Genomic DNA, 18,618 nt, shown 5'->3' with positions numbered 1-18,618 from the left:
AAGAATTTTTCAAAGATAAACAAAATTTTAATGAAATTTTTTTAAACAAAATTTTAATGGCACTTTTTCGAAAAAAGAAATCAATAAAATTTTTTATTAAAAAAATTTAGCACAATTTTTCTAAAGATTTTCAATTCAATCTTTTTAAATACACTACTACACTACTACTAAATTTCCCAGGAACAATCCATTAAGGACAGCGGATACTTCTCTCACATCAATGAGAGCAGTCCGATTAAAGGTTAAACTTAATAATCAGGGGACTCATTTTTCATGCCGAGTCCGAACGGCGTGCTGTAATGCGACACCACTTGATAGAGAAGTTTTAACAAGGAAGGAAACCGCACAAATGTAGCCAGTATTAGTTATATTCACGCCCAGACGTGCGTCGTCTTAGGCGGACATGCTTACCTCTGTTCCACGGTTACCACGGTACTTTTAGAACAAAATTTCAATGAAATTTTTCTAAAAACAAAATTTGAATGCCATTTTTAAAGGAAAATTTTAATGACATTTTTGCCAAGACAAAGTTGGAATTGTTTCTTAAGACAACATTTCTTGAAATTGTTTCTTAAGACAAAATTTAAATAAAACTTTTTTTTTTAATTCAATTACATTTCTGTAAAACAAAATTTTGAAAATTTCTCGAAATTTGCATGAAGGAATTTCTAATGACTCCCGACATTACAGGTTAATTTCATTTAAATCGGGTCAGATTTCGATAAAGCTCCCATTCGTCCGATTTGCAGTAAAAATGCAAAAAAATTCAAAAATGCAATAGCTGTGATATGTATATAGATTTTCACCCCAAGAGCCACTGCAAGCGCATTATTTGACCAATCTCGCCAAAATTTTGCACAATGCTTTCCTCGACGACTACCACGTTATCTGAGAAGTTTGCTCGAAATAGGTTCAGAATTAGATATAGCTCCCATGTATATGTTCGTCAGATTTTGAGTAATTTGCAATAATGTTGTCATTTGTCAACCGTAGTTATTACAATTTAAACATATTTGCTCGCCGAGGTTGATCAAAACTGGTTCAGAATTGGAAATAGATTTTATTTTTTGTTTCTTAAATCATTTTTTGTCAGCGTCGAGATAACTTTCCCGACTCTGACTCCGGGCAAAATTCCTCAACTCTGACTCTAAGACTTTGACTCCGCAGCATTGGTCCAAAGTAACAAAAATCTCGTTAATAGCGTAAATTATGGTCCTTGGCATATCTTTAAAACAAGAGCTTTTGGAGAAAAACTATTAGCGGAATTGGGAATAAGGCGCCAATGAAAAATACAGAGTAAACAAAAGTCGTGATGACCAAATAACTATCTATCATATTTTGTAAATCAGAAAATACAAGATCAGCCTCAACCAAAATATGGAAACTATACGAGATATTCCCTACATGAAAACGCATTCTTTCAAAGATTTTTGGAGTACAATCCAACTCAGCCACTCCAAATTGGTGCAAACAACACAGTCCAATTACAAATGCAGATTCAGTTCCATTGTGTAAGGTAGCTGCCCCATTCCCCTTTTGGTGGTATTCTTCAAAAAAATAAACAAAAATATTTCAAATGTTTTATAATTTGATTTTAATTGTTGTTTCTGTTGCGTCTTTTGCGCCTTTCAATATAGAATACAATTAGGCTTACTTAAATGCTAGAATACAATTAATAATACGCATTGTTTTAATACTTACAAATCTATTGGATTCTTGATTTGTGTTATATTTTACATTGGGATGAAGGGAGAGTGGTTTAATATTAACAAACAAAAGAATAAAATAAATTAAAATTTTAAATTACATTATATACAACATTAAGTACTATGATCTCTCTTCTGTACACAATTGAAAGCTTTCTTTGCCTAGGCTAAATTAAAAAAAAAAAAAAACAAAAATTCACATGGGGAAATATGTATGTGTGTATATATAAAAATAAATAACAAAGTGCAGACCACGATATATGGACAAATCAAATGGTTATCAGTTCAAAACGCGGACCAGCGGTGTTTGTGTTATAGGCCAAATTGATTATGTGTAGGAGTGCATGCGGGCGGAAGGATAGTGTAGCGGGAAGGATAAAGAAAGTTCCTCCTTTGCTTTAATGGGGGGCAAGAGCTGAGAAACCATTCTTCCCGCTGCTGGAATGATGACAGCAAAGTCTCCTTGGAGTTGCATTTGTTTCAGCAACTGTTGGACTTTTACGATTCCTTTGACTCAATTTTGTTGAAATTTTCTTTTAAAGCTTTTGAGGCATAACTGCTCCCCCAATTGTACTCAGATTTCTTCGATCCGAATGTGCAGCATAGTTTATCCGTCTAATGTGGGTTTTGTTCAGTTCAAGTTTTCCTCATTTTTGGGGACTTAGTGCCTGCAGCGCCGTTGAGGGATGTGGCGCATGACCTGATATGCCGGGCATCATGCCCGCTGCTGCGGCGGCAGCAAGACCCTCCATGACAACGGCATCGGGATGTAGAGGCTTCTTTTTTAAAATGCTGAGATCATTGACATTCTCTAGAAATGATTTCTGCCCGGAGAAAACTTTGACACTTTCGAAGTCCTTTTTTAATTCTTCAATGTCGCGCTTTTGCTTGGCTCGTCGATTTTGGAACCATGTGATCACCTGGGCATTGGAGAGCCCAAGCGAAGAGGCGATCTCATCACGATCGGCTGGCGACAGGTACTTTTGATAGAGGAAACGCTTTTCGAGCTCAAATATCTGATGATTGGTAAAGGCAGTGCGCGACTTGCGCTTTTTTTTGGGTTGTGGCCGATTTGAGAAAAGATCGATGTGGGACTTTTCTAAAAGAAAAACAGAAGAAGGAAAAGAGTAGTGATTAGTTTGTTTGACAGATACTTTTTGGATGTCATGTAAAATACTTTCAAATGCCTAAGTTCCTAGTTGAACTACAAAATTTTGGAAAATTCATTTTTTCTAAGGGCGAAAATGCTAAATGTTCTGGAATATACTATGTGCAAATCTACTAGTCTCGCTGTTGGAAACTTCAAGGCAAATGCCAATCCTCTCAAATGAAGAAGCTGAAGTCAAAGTTCAAGTGAGTTATGCAGTCTAATTGGAACTGATCAACAATTACTGCAAATCCAATCAAATCCGTCATCAATCATTGCCGCCAAGTATGACTACCCTTCTGATAGCACCGTGCTGTAACCGTATTCTGGAACAGAGCAGTTGGAGGAGAGACATCATTTTGATTAATAGTTTAATCGCATCGTGTCCGATTATTGTCGTGGCTTTCAGTGCTCGAGTGTTAACATTTTTCTAAATGTCTTTGGCCATTAATGGTTAGCGTTAATTATAGAGTGCTTGCAAGAAAAATGATTTGTGCTTATAAATGATTGTATTATGAGAATGTATGCAATTAAATGCATTTAATCGACGCTCGTCTAAGGCGTCAAGCGTCAACAATGCTTGTTTGCAATACAAACTTGTCGTTCGATTTCAACGTCTACGGGCTGTGTAGGCAGGAGGAGGAACGGCGGGCTGACAATGTCGCCTGGCAGTGGCGTAGCCTCTGGCAGGGGTCATGCACGGTAGCCAACAGGTACGTTGTGCGCCATTCGCCCTCGCCATGGGAAGCCACCGTTTTGTGGGCACTTGTTTGATTTTTTTTTTTTTTTGTTTTTCAGTGAATATCTTTTATTTTCTTAATTGCATTCTTATTACACAGATCTTTTGTGTGTTGGCTGGATTGCCGGATTAACACTCGTTTTAATATCTGTTTTTTTGCTTTGTCTTGGGAGCTGTAAGCTGGTTGCCGCTCGCTTTTTTGTGGAACTTTATTTTGTTTTTTTTTCCCCTAGTCAATTGACATGTGATTAATGATCGATCATGTGTGGTGGATGGTTGGCTAACTGGATGACTGTAACTGGCAAACTGAACGACTTAGAGTGGTGGTAGTGCCTTGTAATTAATTAAAACTTGATTTAATGTCAATAAAGCCCCGCTTTTTTCAGTTCGCTCTTAATCAGACATTTAGACGTTGATTGCTGGCTGTCTGGCTGGCAAGCTTCCCTGCCCCCCTTACTTTACGACCTTCGTCCCCCAACCAGTGCACAGTGTATTATAGTTAAGACGTTCACATTGGAATTTAGAGCTCTTGCAAGAGAGTCAAAAGTTATCCAATTTAAATATTAGAAGTTCGCGTGCCAGAAAAAGGTGAAAAAATGTGCACTAACATTAGAAATTCAAACCAAAGATGATGAACTTCAGTTAAGGATGGAAGATTTTGAAGATTTGTTATAAATGGTTGCTAAATAGATCTTTAAAAATGCATCTTATAATTAAGAATAAAAATTTTTTAATGAAGATCAAAAAGGAGGTACAAGGACAACGTGGTATCTGAGTTAAAGACAGAGAAATGCTTTACAAGTACGTCCGTCCTTAAATGTTTGAAATTTTAAAATAATGTTAAAATATTCGATATTTGCAAAAAAAGAAAAGAAATCGGAAGTCGCCAGAAGTAAGATGACAATCTGTCAACGATCGTAATGCGAAGCGAAAGAAGTGTCTGTCAAAAATAGCGACTTACAAATAAAAATGTTATCGTTGCACTTTTTGATGAACTGGAACCAAAAATCGGAACAAAAGTGTACAATGAGTTTTAAAATTTGAATAAAACTTTCGCTCTGTACTTGCTCAAGGAGTCAAAGCGATGGAAAGCTTCATGTAAGAACTACATGAGGGTTTCTGAGGAACTCGGACCAGCATAGCTCAGTTTTCATTTCAATGGTTCCTTGTAGAAGCTAAATATGTCCAAATGTAACAGAAAACGAAATGGCAAAATTACAACGAAAAATAATTGTGCCATTTAGGTACTCAAAAAGACATATGGGGATATCAGTTTACATGGAATCTATGTAAAGTTAGTTACCCATTCGAATCTCACTTTTTGAACGTCATGACAGAACCAAACATTCTAAAGTTCAATCAAACCGCATTATATTTGCTCCTTTTCAGGGCCCCAAAAATCCTATCAGCAGATCCACTTTTCCGTTAATTTACATTTGTAACTGTGGTCTGTTATACTCTGGGTTCGATCGATTTATTTTTTTCTAATGTCATCGCAAAAATTCTTGAAAAGCCCACTGTGCATTGTTTAGTTGATGTTGTGCAAGCAGCGGCTAGAAAGTCTTACAAAAATAGACGACGCTCAACAGTTTTGGTGAAACAGTTATTTTGGTTTCGAAATTAATTTGAAAGAATACCCACTTGGAGTTTTTTGAGGGCATTTCGTTTTCATTTCATCTAAGCGTTTTTATTTTATTAAGACAATTAACATAACCGTTTGTTTTGAATGTTGTTTTCTAGGCGGCAGCTAATGCTTTGAATTTTTACGACTTTGATGTGATTCGGTTTTAACGCTAAGCATCGATCGACCGGTAGGTGGCGGCGGAGATCACACAAAAGAGCGTCTCTCTTTAATAAAGACAAATTTTTTTAGCTACCGTGTTCGATTTTGTTTGTCCGTCCGTCTACCCATTCATTTAGCCGTTTTTCGTTTTCCCTTTAGTGTTTGGGTGCCCAGACCTGCGCCTCTCATAGATCTGGTTTTGGGTATGCTTAAGTCTCGTTTTGGGGTTTTATCTTTTTCAGTGGCTAAAGTTTAACATGTTTTCAGTTTTAATTTGAAAGTTGGATTAATCCGATGTAGGCTATAAAATCCATCTAAACGGTCGATGCCCATCCAAAGTGGAAAAAGATAAGCCAGCAAGCCACTGTGGGTTGTACAAATCACCCTTCCCTCCATTTGTTTAGGCAGAAATTATCTTCGCCTCCTTATTCCACCTAGAAATGGTTCCCATAGCGTCTTTAATTACTAGGATCCCTCCTTTAAGGCAACAACATACATATTTGAAGTGCCCTTTATCTGAAACTGAAAACCCTCTACGAAAGAAGCACTTGAGCTGGTGGTGAGGCTTGCTCTAAACGAAAAAAAAAAAAAACAAAAATATTTAATCAGCAATGACATTAACTAATTTATGTCAAGTGCAGACTCAGAGCAGATGCCTAAACAGCTAGTCTCAGCTCAGCTCAGCTCTCTTTTTAGCAGCACTTGAAGTGAAAAAAGGAGTTTTGTTTTGGTTTTCCATGTCAGATGTCTTCTTTTGGGAAATAATAATCTGGAAATTTGAACCCCAGCATGTCGTTTGATTGATAATGACTGGACCGACTGACTACCCGCACATGGGCCCCTGAGGTCGCTTGGTGATAAATCGCCTCAAGGAATCTTTTCCTAGTAATGCAGGCACTTGTACACATTTGTTTGGAGACAAACAGACAGACTTTGCCCAATACTGGTTTTGCTTTTCGAAGGAAATTTATGCGGGGCATTAGGTGACCAAATGTCTGCCAAGTTCAATATGAATTTTAATATTCTTAGTCAAGCATTTTTGTTGCGATTGGTGTTGTTAATTTACAAAAAAAAAAAAACACAGGCGATAAAATCGTCATTTTACATCATATGATTGGTTTGTCAGTGTTATGCCGTGATAAATGGTGTTTTATGTCTTCATTGGTTTTCCCTGGTGGCCCAAGGGGGATTTTAGGGATTTCACAAGTTTGTGTTGATAGCTTTGCGGCATTGTTAATATCTGTGGTGGTTTTCTTCTTGGGGACTTGTTTCTAATCGATTTCAATATGCCATGCCATACTCTCACATACATTCATACATACATATTAATTACTTTCAAAACTCATTAGGAGAATACTTTTGTAATCGCTAATAGCTGTTACTTAACACATTCGAAATGCAGTAAATTGAGTTTGAATTCCCTTTTGGAAACTCATTTCACTTATCTGACTATGTCGAAATTACCCAAGCCAATCTTAATCATATTTCTTTGAATGTTGTTGTTTTTGTCTTTATCATTAACTTAGGTATGTAACATATGCGACGTGCAATGTTAATGTGTCATCATCAGCCACAAATCTAATGTCGCAAACAGAGTTTTGCAAACGGCAATCAAATCAAAGCGACAACAACGTAGGCTAATTATATACGAGCCAAGTGCTGACTTCAAAGAAAACAACAATCCAAAAAAGGATTACAGTGATATTGTCTACAAATAAGGCAGGATCTAACCAGAGAAGCGATGTTAGCGATCCTCTACAGATCAGTAGTGGAATTCTCTATGTTGTGTTTAATTAGAAAGCGATAACAGAAAAGATAACCAAGTTCGTATTCGGTAACCACTTTTTACGATAATCGACTTCGTCTAAATCAGCTGTTGCCGCTAAGTATAGAATATCGACGGATAATTATTTCATGTTTACTTTAAAAAATAAATGAAGATAATTATTAACAATGGCTTTTTTAATTTTTTCAATTTTAAAACTTTTAAAATAGTTTTTTTTTATAATTTTTTTTGAAAAACAAACATTAATTTTTTTAACTTCATAAACCGCTAAAAAACGTTTACTGAAAAAATATTGCTTTAGCGTTATTTAAAAATTTACAACAGACCAAAACGGTGGGCTTTTTGCAAATTTGTCCATGAACATTCCATTAAGGAACAGGGGCAAACTTCTCAACTATCAATGAGGACTGTCCGATTCAAGGTTAAGCTCAATGATAAGCGCCTTCTTTTATAGCCGACTCCTTAAACCGATCTGCAACAGATTAAGCATGGGTTGCTTTGTTACCGATTTGACAAAATTTGCGAAATTTCATATATTATGTTACGCCCGATCTGTACGATTTCAAATTGCAAATTTTGGCCATGAACATTCCACTAAGGAACAGGGGCAAACTTCTCACATATCAATGAGTGCAGTCCGATTCAAGTTTAAGCTCAATGATAAGGGGCCTCCTTTTTATAGCCGAGTCCAAACGGCAAGCCACAGTGCGACACCTTTTTGGAGAGAAGTTTTACATGGCATAGTACCTCACAAATGTCGCCAGCATTAGGAGGGGGAAACCACCGCTGACAATTTTTTCTGATGGTCTTGCCAGGATTGGAACCCAGACGTTCCGCCCTACCTTAGCTTTTCCTTATTGGTTTTTGCGAAAAATCGCATCAAATACTTCAAGATTCCAAAATAATTTTTAGAACTTTCCGTTCCGTAAATTTTCAGAAAAAGGTTTATTCGAATTTTTCAGCTGTGTAAAATTTCCGATTTTTGACGAACCAATGTGGCCTCAAAACATGACTTGTTTCAAGAAAAATTGATTTTTTGATGTTCAAGATATTAAAATTTGTATTTTGCTACACTCAGGAAGACTTTTTATTTTGAATGAGTTCTTGTCATATGAATCGCAAGTATTAGTACAGAATACTCTCGTTTAAGTTATTCCGGCGGTTCTCACCAGCACTTGAATGACCACCTAATTATTTGCGAATATTTGAAGTATATGGGAGGACGTTGGTTTAGGAGGCCAACTACTGCATGGTACGCCTAGCTTCAAATGGCGGTAGGGGACCTTTGGCAGATTTTAATTTCAATGCGGTCACAATTCCTTAAAAAAAGGAAAGTAAAAGCGCGCTAAGTTCGGCCGGGCCGAATTTTGGGAACCCACCACCATGAATTCTGCTAAAATATGGGAGCCATATCTGGTCATAGACCGATTTGGACCGTACTTGGCACAGAACAAATGCAAATTTTGCTCATGAACATTCAACTAAGGAACAGGGGCAAACTTCTCACATATCAATGAGTGCAGTCCGATTCAAGTTTAAGCTCAATGATAGGAGGAGGCACATAACACTACACGCAAAATTTCAGCCAAGAAGTCAAATCGAGGGATAGGTTTCTATGGGAGCTATATCAGGTTATAGGCCGTTTTAAATCGTACTTGGCACCGTTGTTAGTAGTCATAACAGAACACTATATGCAAAATTTCAGCCAAATCGAACAAGAAGTCAAATCGGGAAATCGGTGTAATGGAAGCTATATCCAAATCTGAACCGATATGGCCCAGTGCCCAACAATTAAGTACCTGTGCAAAATTTAAGCGGCTAGCTTAACGCGTCCGGAATGACTACATCAGTATACCCCCACCCTATGGTGGTGGGTATAAAAAACCATATTGCTCATTATGACCGCAGACAGGTAGCTTGTAACGCCTTACAACATATTTAGGCTTTATGTGCCATAAGCGTTTTGACTTATGTGGTTTTCGCTCTAAGTGTAAAAAGTATTTTATCTTCAAATTTTGTTGTTTATCAATAACACACATACTGTGGTCACGCACAGAATTTGACTGTGGGACAATGATCATGAATGGCACACGGACTTGGATGTCATACCCATATAAAAGTCTCTACATGGCCATGTGTGTGACCACTTTTTTTGTCACATTGTCCGGTCGATTGGGAGTATAGTGGGTTGCTTTTGTCAGCGCTTGGTAAATAATTTAAATATTCTATTTATAGAAAATTTTTGGCACCGTTGGATTGTCGGCTTGTTTCGAATCTGTCGCATTGGTGTAAATATCTTTATTTAACAATTAAATTATGTTTTTTATCAGCATTAGCATTGTGGCTATTTGGCTGGCTGGCTGGTTGGGTGGCTAGCTGAATGTTGGCAGAGTTGTTGATCTCTCTTTTTTGGTTTGTCTCAAATTAGCTGTCCCCGCGTAAGAGGTAAACGGCTTGGCTGTGTGTCCATGTGTCTTTGCAGTTGACATTCCCCATTAATTTTTAAAGATCTCGTTCGTTTGCCAGAGGTTTGCAAGAGTGTGTCTGCCTGTTTGTTTGTTTGTTCAGTTGTCTGGTTTATTTAGGACATTTTAATGTAATAATTTTCAACAAATAATTGCAGTTGGGACGTATTTGAAGCAACAGCGAATATTTTTTAGCTTGTGTTTATTGCATCCCCGCTGGTTTTTTTAAAGCATGTTTGTTGGCTGATTTTAGTTTTTGTAATTTCTGCAGGCATTTTTATTAATTGCCTATATTAGTTAGCTAGAAAATCCTTCACCCTTTCAGGACTAATTGGTCATAATTTCGCATTTTTGAACATTATCATTTTATCAACAGAGAACCAATTCCTCCTACCATTCCCTTAATGGTATACATACATATGTCCCATGTTTTATTTTAATTGAAGTAGCAATATTTTTACTAGTAAATCATTATGCAATCAAATAAAAATTTTTTAACGAGCGGTTTTTTTTTATTCTCACGGTGTTAAGGATGTCATTATAATACAATGGTGCTAAATATCAAAATTTTTCACTTGTCGGCTTTTTAAGCTGGAAAAAAAGCTTTTGAAAGTTGTTGAAATAATATTGAAACGTTTTCAAATTCAAATTGCGTCTCGAGAGAAAATAAACAAGATTTTCTGCATGAAAAAAGTTTTCTTTGTGATACATAAACACACACCAACCGCAAAGTGCAAGATGTGCTTGCAGAGTCAAATATTAAAAAAAAAAAACAAGTAAAAGCGTGCTAAGTTCGGCCGGGCCGAATCTTATATACCCTCCACCATGGATCGCATTTGTCGAGTTCTTTTCCCGGCATCTCTTCTTAGGCAAAAAAGGATATAAGAAAAGAGTTGCTCTGCTATTAAAACGATATCAAGATATGGTCCGGTTCGGACCACAATTAAATTATATGTTGGAGACCTGTGTAAAATGTCAGCCAATTCGTATAAGAATTGCGCCCATTGGGGCTCACGAAGTAAAATAGAGGGAACGATTTATATGGGATCTGTATCGGGCTATAGACCGATTCAGACCATAATAAACACGTTTGTTGATGGTCATGAGAGGATCCGTCGTACAAAATTTCAGGCATATCGGATAATAATTGCGACCTCTAGGGGTCAAGAAGTCAAGATCCCAGATCGGTTTATATGGCAGCTATATCAGGTTATGAACCGATTTGAACCTTATTTGACACAGTTGTTGAAAGTAAAAATAAAATACGTCATGCAAAATTTCAGCCAAATCGGATAGGAATTGCGCCCTCTAGAAGCTAAAGAAGTCAAATCCCCAGATCTGTTTATATGACAGCTATATCAGGTTATGGACCGATTTCAACCATACTTGGCACAGTTGTTGGATATCATAACGAAATACATGGTGCCAAAAATTCATTCCAATCGGATAAGAATTGCGCACTCTAGACGCTCAAGAAGTCAAGACCCCAGATCGGTTTATATGGCAGCTATATCAGGTTACGGACCGATTTAAACCATACTTGGCACAGTTGTTGGGTATCATAACAAAACACGTCGTGCGAAATTCCATTTCAATCGGATAAGAATTGCGCCCTCTAGAGGCTCAAGAAGTCAAGACCCAAGATCGGTTTATATGGCAGCTATATCAGGTTATGAACCGATTTGAACCATACTTGGCACAGTTGTTAGATATAATAACAAAACACGTCGTGCAAAATTTCATTTCAATCGGATAAGAATTGCGCACTCTAGAGGCTCAAGAAGTCAAGACCCAAGATCGGTTTATATGGCAGCTATATCAGGTTATGAACCGATTTGAACCATACTTGGCACAGTTGTTGGATATCATAACAAAACACGTCGTGCGAAATTCCATTTCAATCGGATAAGAATTGCGCACTCTAGAGGCTCAAGAAGTCAAGACCCAAGATCGGTTTATATGGCAGCTATATCAAAACATGGACCGATATGGCCCATTTACAATACCAACCGACCTACACTAATAAGAAGTATTTGTGCAAAATTTCAAGCGGCTAGCTTTACTCCTTCGGAAGTTAGCGTGCTTTCGACAGACAGACGGACGGACGGACGGACGGACGGACAGACGGACGGACATGGCTAGATCGACATAAAATGTCACGACGATCAAGAATATATATACTTTATGGGGTCTCAGACGAATATTTCGAGTAGTTACAAACAGAATGACGAAATTAGTATACCCCCCATCTTATGGTGGAGGGTATAAAAAAACTATTTACAAATTTAATTAAATTCAATACTTTTAATTTAACAAATTGGATCTGAAATTGTTTTCAATGGAATATGTGATTTAAACTTGTACATTTTTCGAATAAAAAACCTGAATGGTTCAAACTTTTTTGAAAGAAGATTTCAATGTTTAAACTAAAATTTAAAAAATTATCCTCATATTCTTGAACATTCGTTCTACTTTGAAAGACCAATAAAATATTTTTCATTTTTAAAGGAACATTTCATTGATTTATTAATTATAAGGGTCAATTAAAAAATTAATTGAACATTTTAAAATATTTCTAACATTATTTTTAATTGAAACACAATTGTCTTTCTTCTTCATTCCTTTTTCGAAAACGTGGACCATTATAATCAATTTCTTGATTGATACAAGCTTTAGTTTTAATACCAATTGAATCAATCAATTTACCGTCTCTGGGGGAGGGGGGTTGTCAATTCCATTATTTTTTGGAGTTTCTGCTATCTTATTTAAGACGCAACCGAGAAAAACCATTAGTTGGAATTCGATTTTATGAACAAAAATATAATAATTTCAAACCAATTACAATTGTTTGAACAACTGATTGGTTATTTTCATAGTTCAGTAGCTATCTTAAGTACGATACAATAAAAAGGATTAAAAGTAGATGTTACTAACCGCAGCTTCATCAACCATTTCCAAAAACAACAAATTTCTTTTGCATGTACCAATTGCATTAAAAAGGTTTTATTTTTCGAAGTACTACTGAAGAGTTGGTCCAACACTGTTGGGTAGTTGTGCTAACTACCCTACCCTTTACAGATAGTTGTGCCAACTTCCCTACTTCTTTAAACTCATTTAAAAAAATGTGTAATATGTAACTTTTTCCTTTTTAAGTGATTTCTACATTTTTTTTGGATTTAAATTTAATTGCGAATCTCATTACTCTGCAGCAATGCATATTGCACTATTTCGTTTTGTAAGAAAATGATATCGGTAGGCTAGAGGATGCGTGAAAGACTACCAAGCATGACGACTTGAGTCCAAATCTCACCTCGACCATTATAAAAATTAATTAATTAATAAAATTAATTTTAATTTGTCAAGAAAAAAATCCGAGGGAATGCAGCAAGCAAGAAAAAGCGCATCCGAACAACGACGCACGCTTACAGCAATTTTTATTTTTGATAGCATAACATAAACTAGACACTAACCGCTACACCAACGTCGGTTGTCACAACAGCAAAGTTGCGGTTGGCAACAAAATTGGTTGAGCCAACAAATCGGTTTTCTGCGTGTGGATGGCGGATTGGGCCATCGCATCGGTACCTAAAGCTAGTGCTACCAGCGCTCCTCCAGACCGGCCTTCTTTGATGGTAACTCTTCTGAAGAACTGCAAGCGCCACCGTTGGCCATTCCTATTGCATAGACGGTCAAAGACATTAAATGGATAATCAAAGAAATCACATCGGCTGGAATTGGGACTTCCCGGGGTTAATTTGAAAACTTCAGAAAAGACTTAAATCGAATGACGACAAAAATTGAAATTACGAAAGACAATTATTGAAACGGCTTTAATCAAGGTTATACTACACTATTAGCGATGCCATACGGTCTTCATCAACGCCGTTTAGCGTCAATAGAATGCCTTTAGATTTTGAATAGACAATAGCGAACTTGTGTCTGTTCTATACCGCTTTTGTACTATTAATAAAACACAAAAATTACTACTTTGACATCATCCTAATCATTCTTTCGAAGATTAACAATAAATTTCCACAAGCGTTCGGTGCGCATTAGCGAAACTTTGCCTTCAAATGGAAAAAGACAACTTTGAATATAAAATAATAAAGCTGTAAACACAAATATATTCATGGCGTTTTCGAGTTGAATTAACCCAAAAACAATTTTAACCTTCAAGTTTTGGTATAAAATTTCTCTAAATTTTTCCTTAACTGCACTAGTGTGATAAAATTCATTCGAGCGTGATTAAAGAAATCTTGAGAGTAAGCTAAACATCACTCTCGCACCGATTCTCACAAAAATGCATTTTCTCTCTATAAGAAATTTTCTCTTTTCCTGATCTTGTGAGAAGGAAACTAAGCTCTATTTTATAAGGAAAAAAGAGGTGACGCTTACCATCGGACTCATCAAAATCTTTGGTTGTCATTTGGAACAGAGCATCCAACGGTGTATCGTTTTTCAGCTTGCCGCTGCTACTCGCCGCTCCGGCATTGCCACCACCAGAATTCCCCGCTGTGTTATTGGCAGCATTGCCACTGGAACTACCATTAGTTCCTCCGGCTCTGTTCTGTTGAGATCTTTCCGAAGAACCCTGGGGCGAATGACGGGGATGATGGGCCTCGGTCGAAGAACGATTCGCTATTTCTGGTGAACAACAGTCACTGGCCGCCGAACTCGAACGTTCGCTTCCACTCTCGGAGGGTATAATGTCCATGCCATTCATGTGCCGCAAAAGCTGGGCCTGAGCATTGAAATGTTCCTGCAATTGGCGGTGATAATCCAAGGCTAATCGCTGTTCGTAATGCAGCAGGGCAGACGGAATAAAGGGCCTGACGCCGGGCATTGGAGCCAACAGATGATCCCATGGCCTTACAACATGAGCGGAACCGGGCAATAACATGGCAGCTGCCGCTGCCGGATGCGGCACTAGGTCTAGGGGCTCGGTGCGGGGTTGCAACAGACCACTAGAGGAGTTCGTGTGATGATGCTTATTACTGGTTGGAGCTGGTGGTGGAGAAGCTGAAGATTCGCGCCGTTGTTTCTCATGGCCCAAAATGTCGGCTATGGAGAAACTTTTCACCCCTTCCAAATGGGACTTTGTGGAGGCCCCCGTTGTGGAGTGATTACTCTCGTGCACCGGACTTGGAGATCTTTCTTTGGTCTCACCTTCACTCGCTGACATTCTCAAGCGTTTCAGAGGTTGAAAATATTCTTCTGGCATTGCTCCGACAGCCGCTCTGGTGAGGCCGGCGGCTGCTGCGGCCACAGCATGTTGATGCATAATTAGCTGTTGTTGTTGATGAATGAGATCCATGGCGGAGCGATTGTGGGCCTGGGGCAAAGGGCTGGGGGCACCTCCAACCGATATTTCCGACTCAGCAGGACTGGCAGGACGCATGGTAGGCGGACAGAGCATAGTATTCGAACGAAAAAATCCGCGAACTAGTCACTGTACAATCAATGTTTTGCTGCGTTTTTTTTTTTCTCTTAAAATAGGTGTGAAATTAAATTTGTTTAAACATAAATCACTTTGTTTATTTGATTTTCATTGGGTGTTTGGATTTAAACTCTTGTGTTTTAGAATTGTGAATGAAATCATTGATTTGTTGTTGTTATTATCTTTGTTTTCTTTTTTAAACTTTGTGCTGTTGTTTTCTCTCTTTCATTGAAATGTTAACGCGCACTGACGTCCGATCTCGTTTCGAGTTCACCACATACTAAAATCAATCAAAGCACAATCATTGCTCAATTTGACTCAAGTCACTTCGCTCGCTCACCCCCTCCCGGAAGATGCTTTGGGCTGTTGTTTGGGGCAGCTGTTTAACTTCTCACTAAATTGTAACAGTTTGTTTCGATGTTTGTTGTTCTCGATGCACTTATGCATATACTTGTATTGTTGTAATTTTCTTCTTGTTAACACACACACGCACACTTACTCATTCGTAAAGAGTGGTGTATTTCTCTCTTTACTGTTAACGACGATTAGATTTGCTGTAGCCGCCGTTGTCGTAGTCTCTGGTATTTTGTTGTTAGCAATGATGATAAACGACATACGCTCGCAACATGACACACAAAAATATCCAAACGAGTAAATAGGACCTTTCCACTCGACGCTTCACAGTCAACTGTTCGAAACTAGATTGAAAGATTGCTAACTAGACAAGTTGATTTTCTTGTTTTTTCAGTCTTCGTTCATGCCGCCTCTGTCTCTGCCGGTGCTTGGTCACGACGTCTGCATGTGTGAGAGGCAGTTTAAGTGTGAGCACAGGGAGAGTACAATGAATGTTTGTGTGTTTGAGATAAATCGGTGGTTGGTTGATTCAATGAATTCACTGTGGTATAGTTGCGTTTTGTTTTGGCGCTGCTGTGCTGCTCTCATTTGTGGGGTTTGAGGTTGTTAGAGATTCGTGTGAACCTTGTTTGCCGGTGGTTAAAGTTGGTTAACAATCGACAACGGCGACGACGTCCATACGCCAAATCATAACCATGAGCTAACAAACGAGCTGGGCAGAGAGCACCGCACCCGCACCGTAAACAGCATCAAACAAATGAGGCCTAAACAAGCGCAAACACACCCAATCGACCAGCAGCAAAACGAAAAACAGCAACAACACCAACTTAATAATTGGAAACGAACAATAAGAGGAAAAATATAAAAAAAATAAGAAACAATGTTAACGAGAGTGAGAACAGATTTGAGTTTTTTACAACGCGTAAAACAGAGATAGAGCGAGAAGACCGAGAGAAATGACCTCAAAATAACAAACAAAGGCTATCTCGTTCTGCCCCACCGAACCTCACATGAAATGCTCGCTGAATGACTGTTTTCATCCCTCTTTCGAGGCGTTTCTACAATCGGCCAATAAGAGTTCATGACAATGCTATCACACAACAATGGTGGTTCGTATAACGCTTATTATGGCGTTCATCAATGACTTTTGTTTTCCAGTTAACCAAGGGAAGAGGGGGATGCAAGACGAACAGCTGCAGACACGATTTTTGGCGTGTGTTTAATTTTTTAACATTTTTCTTTTGACTTTGCCGCCTGCTTAACACAAATAAGCACGAATGAAAAGCAAATAATTCCACTCATTTATGGCTCCCTCCCCCCTATTGATGTTTTGGGTTAATGCCATTTAACAAATATTTGGCTGATTTTGTTGCCATTGCCTCAGTTGGTTCAGGCTTTGTGTAACGAGTTTGTATTTAGGCAAATTGTAATCATTTCGATTGTCAGCCGCTCATTCGTCCGACTCATTCTTCAATTTCGAAATTATCAGTTTTTGCCGAAACGTCGTGTTGGCTTTGGACGCTGTTTCTTTTTTTGTCTTCTTCTCTGTTTGGCATCGGTGTTTATTGGAAATCGAAAACCAATACTGCTGTGGTCGACTATTCATCAAATTGTCAAGGGTAATTAATTTATAGTTGAGCGTGTATGCCACCTCCCCCCCGCCGCACACAAAGAGCGTTTTGGAACTTGTTCTCCTCTAATTTGTTTCGCCGTTCGTTTGTTTGCAAATTAATTACTTACACAATTGACAGAGTTGAACTTTTCCACTTGAAGTTTAAACTAAGATAAAGTTTTAGGTCTTGCCATTGAAAAGGGTGAGCAACGGTATATATATTTTTAAGTATTTGCCTGGGAGAATAAGTAGAGAGACTTTTTCTTCTTCTTTCTTGATCAAGAATGTACAAGAACAAGTACCGAACAATAAGCTGGTAGCCGAATTAATTTTTGATCTTGAATATAATTTTTTTTTTGTTGCAAAAAGTCCATAATTTGGACTGACTTAAACAAGAAATCTGTCTCAGGAAGAGTACCTCCTCCCGGGTACAATTGTTCAGTATTCAAATGAAATTAAATTTTTACAATGAAAATTTTTGCTATGTTTTAGATGTCCCAAAAGATTCGAGAAAATATTGATTGTTATAAAAAAATTACTGATGTATTTATTTCCAAACACAAGATTAACATTATTAACTTACCAGTGCAAATACTTAACACAAAAATTAAAATAAGACAAAAACAAAACTTCACAAGCACGTTCGTGCCAAACATTTTATACGCACAAAGACCATAGGCGTATTTCTAGTCGGGAGATCTGTCCCTATGACAGCTATATTCAAAAATCTCCTGAGCGGCGAGTTGTCTGGGGGGTGGCGAGGGGGGCGCATCTGGAGGGGGAAGTCCCCAAGTTTGTTTCTCTTTTCAGTCAGTTGCCATCATTGTCTGGTTTAGGGAGCAGGGGGCCTTCGGTTTCGAGAGCTTCTTGTCTAACGGTGGCTTACTTTTTGCCAAGCAACGTGCCTTCCACGCTCGCTTAAAAAAAATCTCCTCACAGACTCGTTCCTTACCGTAATTTGATTCTGTCGTGGGTTAACTCATTTCGGGACGCAGAAATGGACTTCAACGGACCATCAGAACTATGGAGAATACCGAAAGAGTGAGAACGTCACTTGTGCATTCTCACCGGCGTTCGGCTCGCAAGCACGCTGCTGCTTACACAACTGTTCGATCAATTCTCAATTAAGAATAATTTTGGTTCCCCATAAATTGGCTGCTGTGCAAGAATTAACCGAACGTGATTTTGTTGCCAGTCAAAATGCATGTAAAATGCTGATTGACAACCTGCCTCAAGACCTGGTCATTTTTTACAGTGTCGTGGCTCACTTTTATTTTTCCGGCTGCGTCAACAAGCAAATCGCTGGTTTACGTCGTATTTTCAAATCAAATAAAAAAAATATTTTAACAATACCTTAAGAAGGTGAATCAAAAAATGGTCGCATCTGGATTTTCACTCTCTTTCTACAGCGCATTGATTCAAATTTCAGCGAAATCGGCGTTTTTTGTAAGCTCAAAACCTTTAATCGGGAGATCGGTTTACATGGTAGCTTTATCAAACTATTATCTGATATGGACAACTTCGAATGAAGGCAGAACTACACTCACAAAATTTTTTTAGTAAAAACTGCAAAAATGTTTGCTTTCTTT

At 38.0% G+C, this 18,618-nt stretch overlaps 1 protein-coding gene across 1 annotated transcript; it reads right to left on the bottom strand.

Annotated features, from left to right (window-relative positions):
• Positions 1-1,576: 1,576 nt before the first annotated feature.
• On the bottom strand, positions 1,577-15,767 carry LOC106089426 (homeobox protein vnd). The gene is made up of 2 exons (XM_013255268.2): positions 14,022-15,767; positions 1,577-2,805 (listed from the first exon to the last, which is right to left on the bottom strand). Exons 1-2 carry the CDS (start codon positions 15,040-15,042, stop codon positions 2,354-2,356), a joined length of 1,473 nt encoding a protein of 490 aa, XP_013110722.1. The 5' UTR covers positions 15,043-15,767; the 3' UTR covers positions 1,577-2,353.
• Positions 15,768-18,618: the final 2,851 nt, after the last annotated feature.

This window comes from Stomoxys calcitrans, chromosome 2, assembly GCF_963082655.1.
Source record: "Stomoxys calcitrans chromosome 2, idStoCalc2.1, whole genome shotgun sequence".
NCBI classification, from domain to species: domain Eukaryota; kingdom Metazoa; phylum Arthropoda; class Insecta; order Diptera; family Muscidae; genus Stomoxys; species Stomoxys calcitrans.
The sequence above is the reverse complement of the archived record's forward strand: the minus strand, read 5'-3'. Positions and strand labels throughout refer to the sequence as shown.

What these genes read in the sequence shown, in the direction of transcription:
- LOC106089426 (XM_013255268.2), bottom strand. Translation starts at nt 15,042, where the DNA reads ATGCTCTGTCCGCCTACCATGCGTCCTGCCAGTCCTGCTGAGTCGGAA. An exon ending in AGATTTTGATGAGTCCGATG is followed by an intron (nt 2,806 to 14,021) that starts GTAAGCGTCACC and finishes TTTTTCTTTTAG; the next exon opens with AAAAGTCCCACATCGATCTT.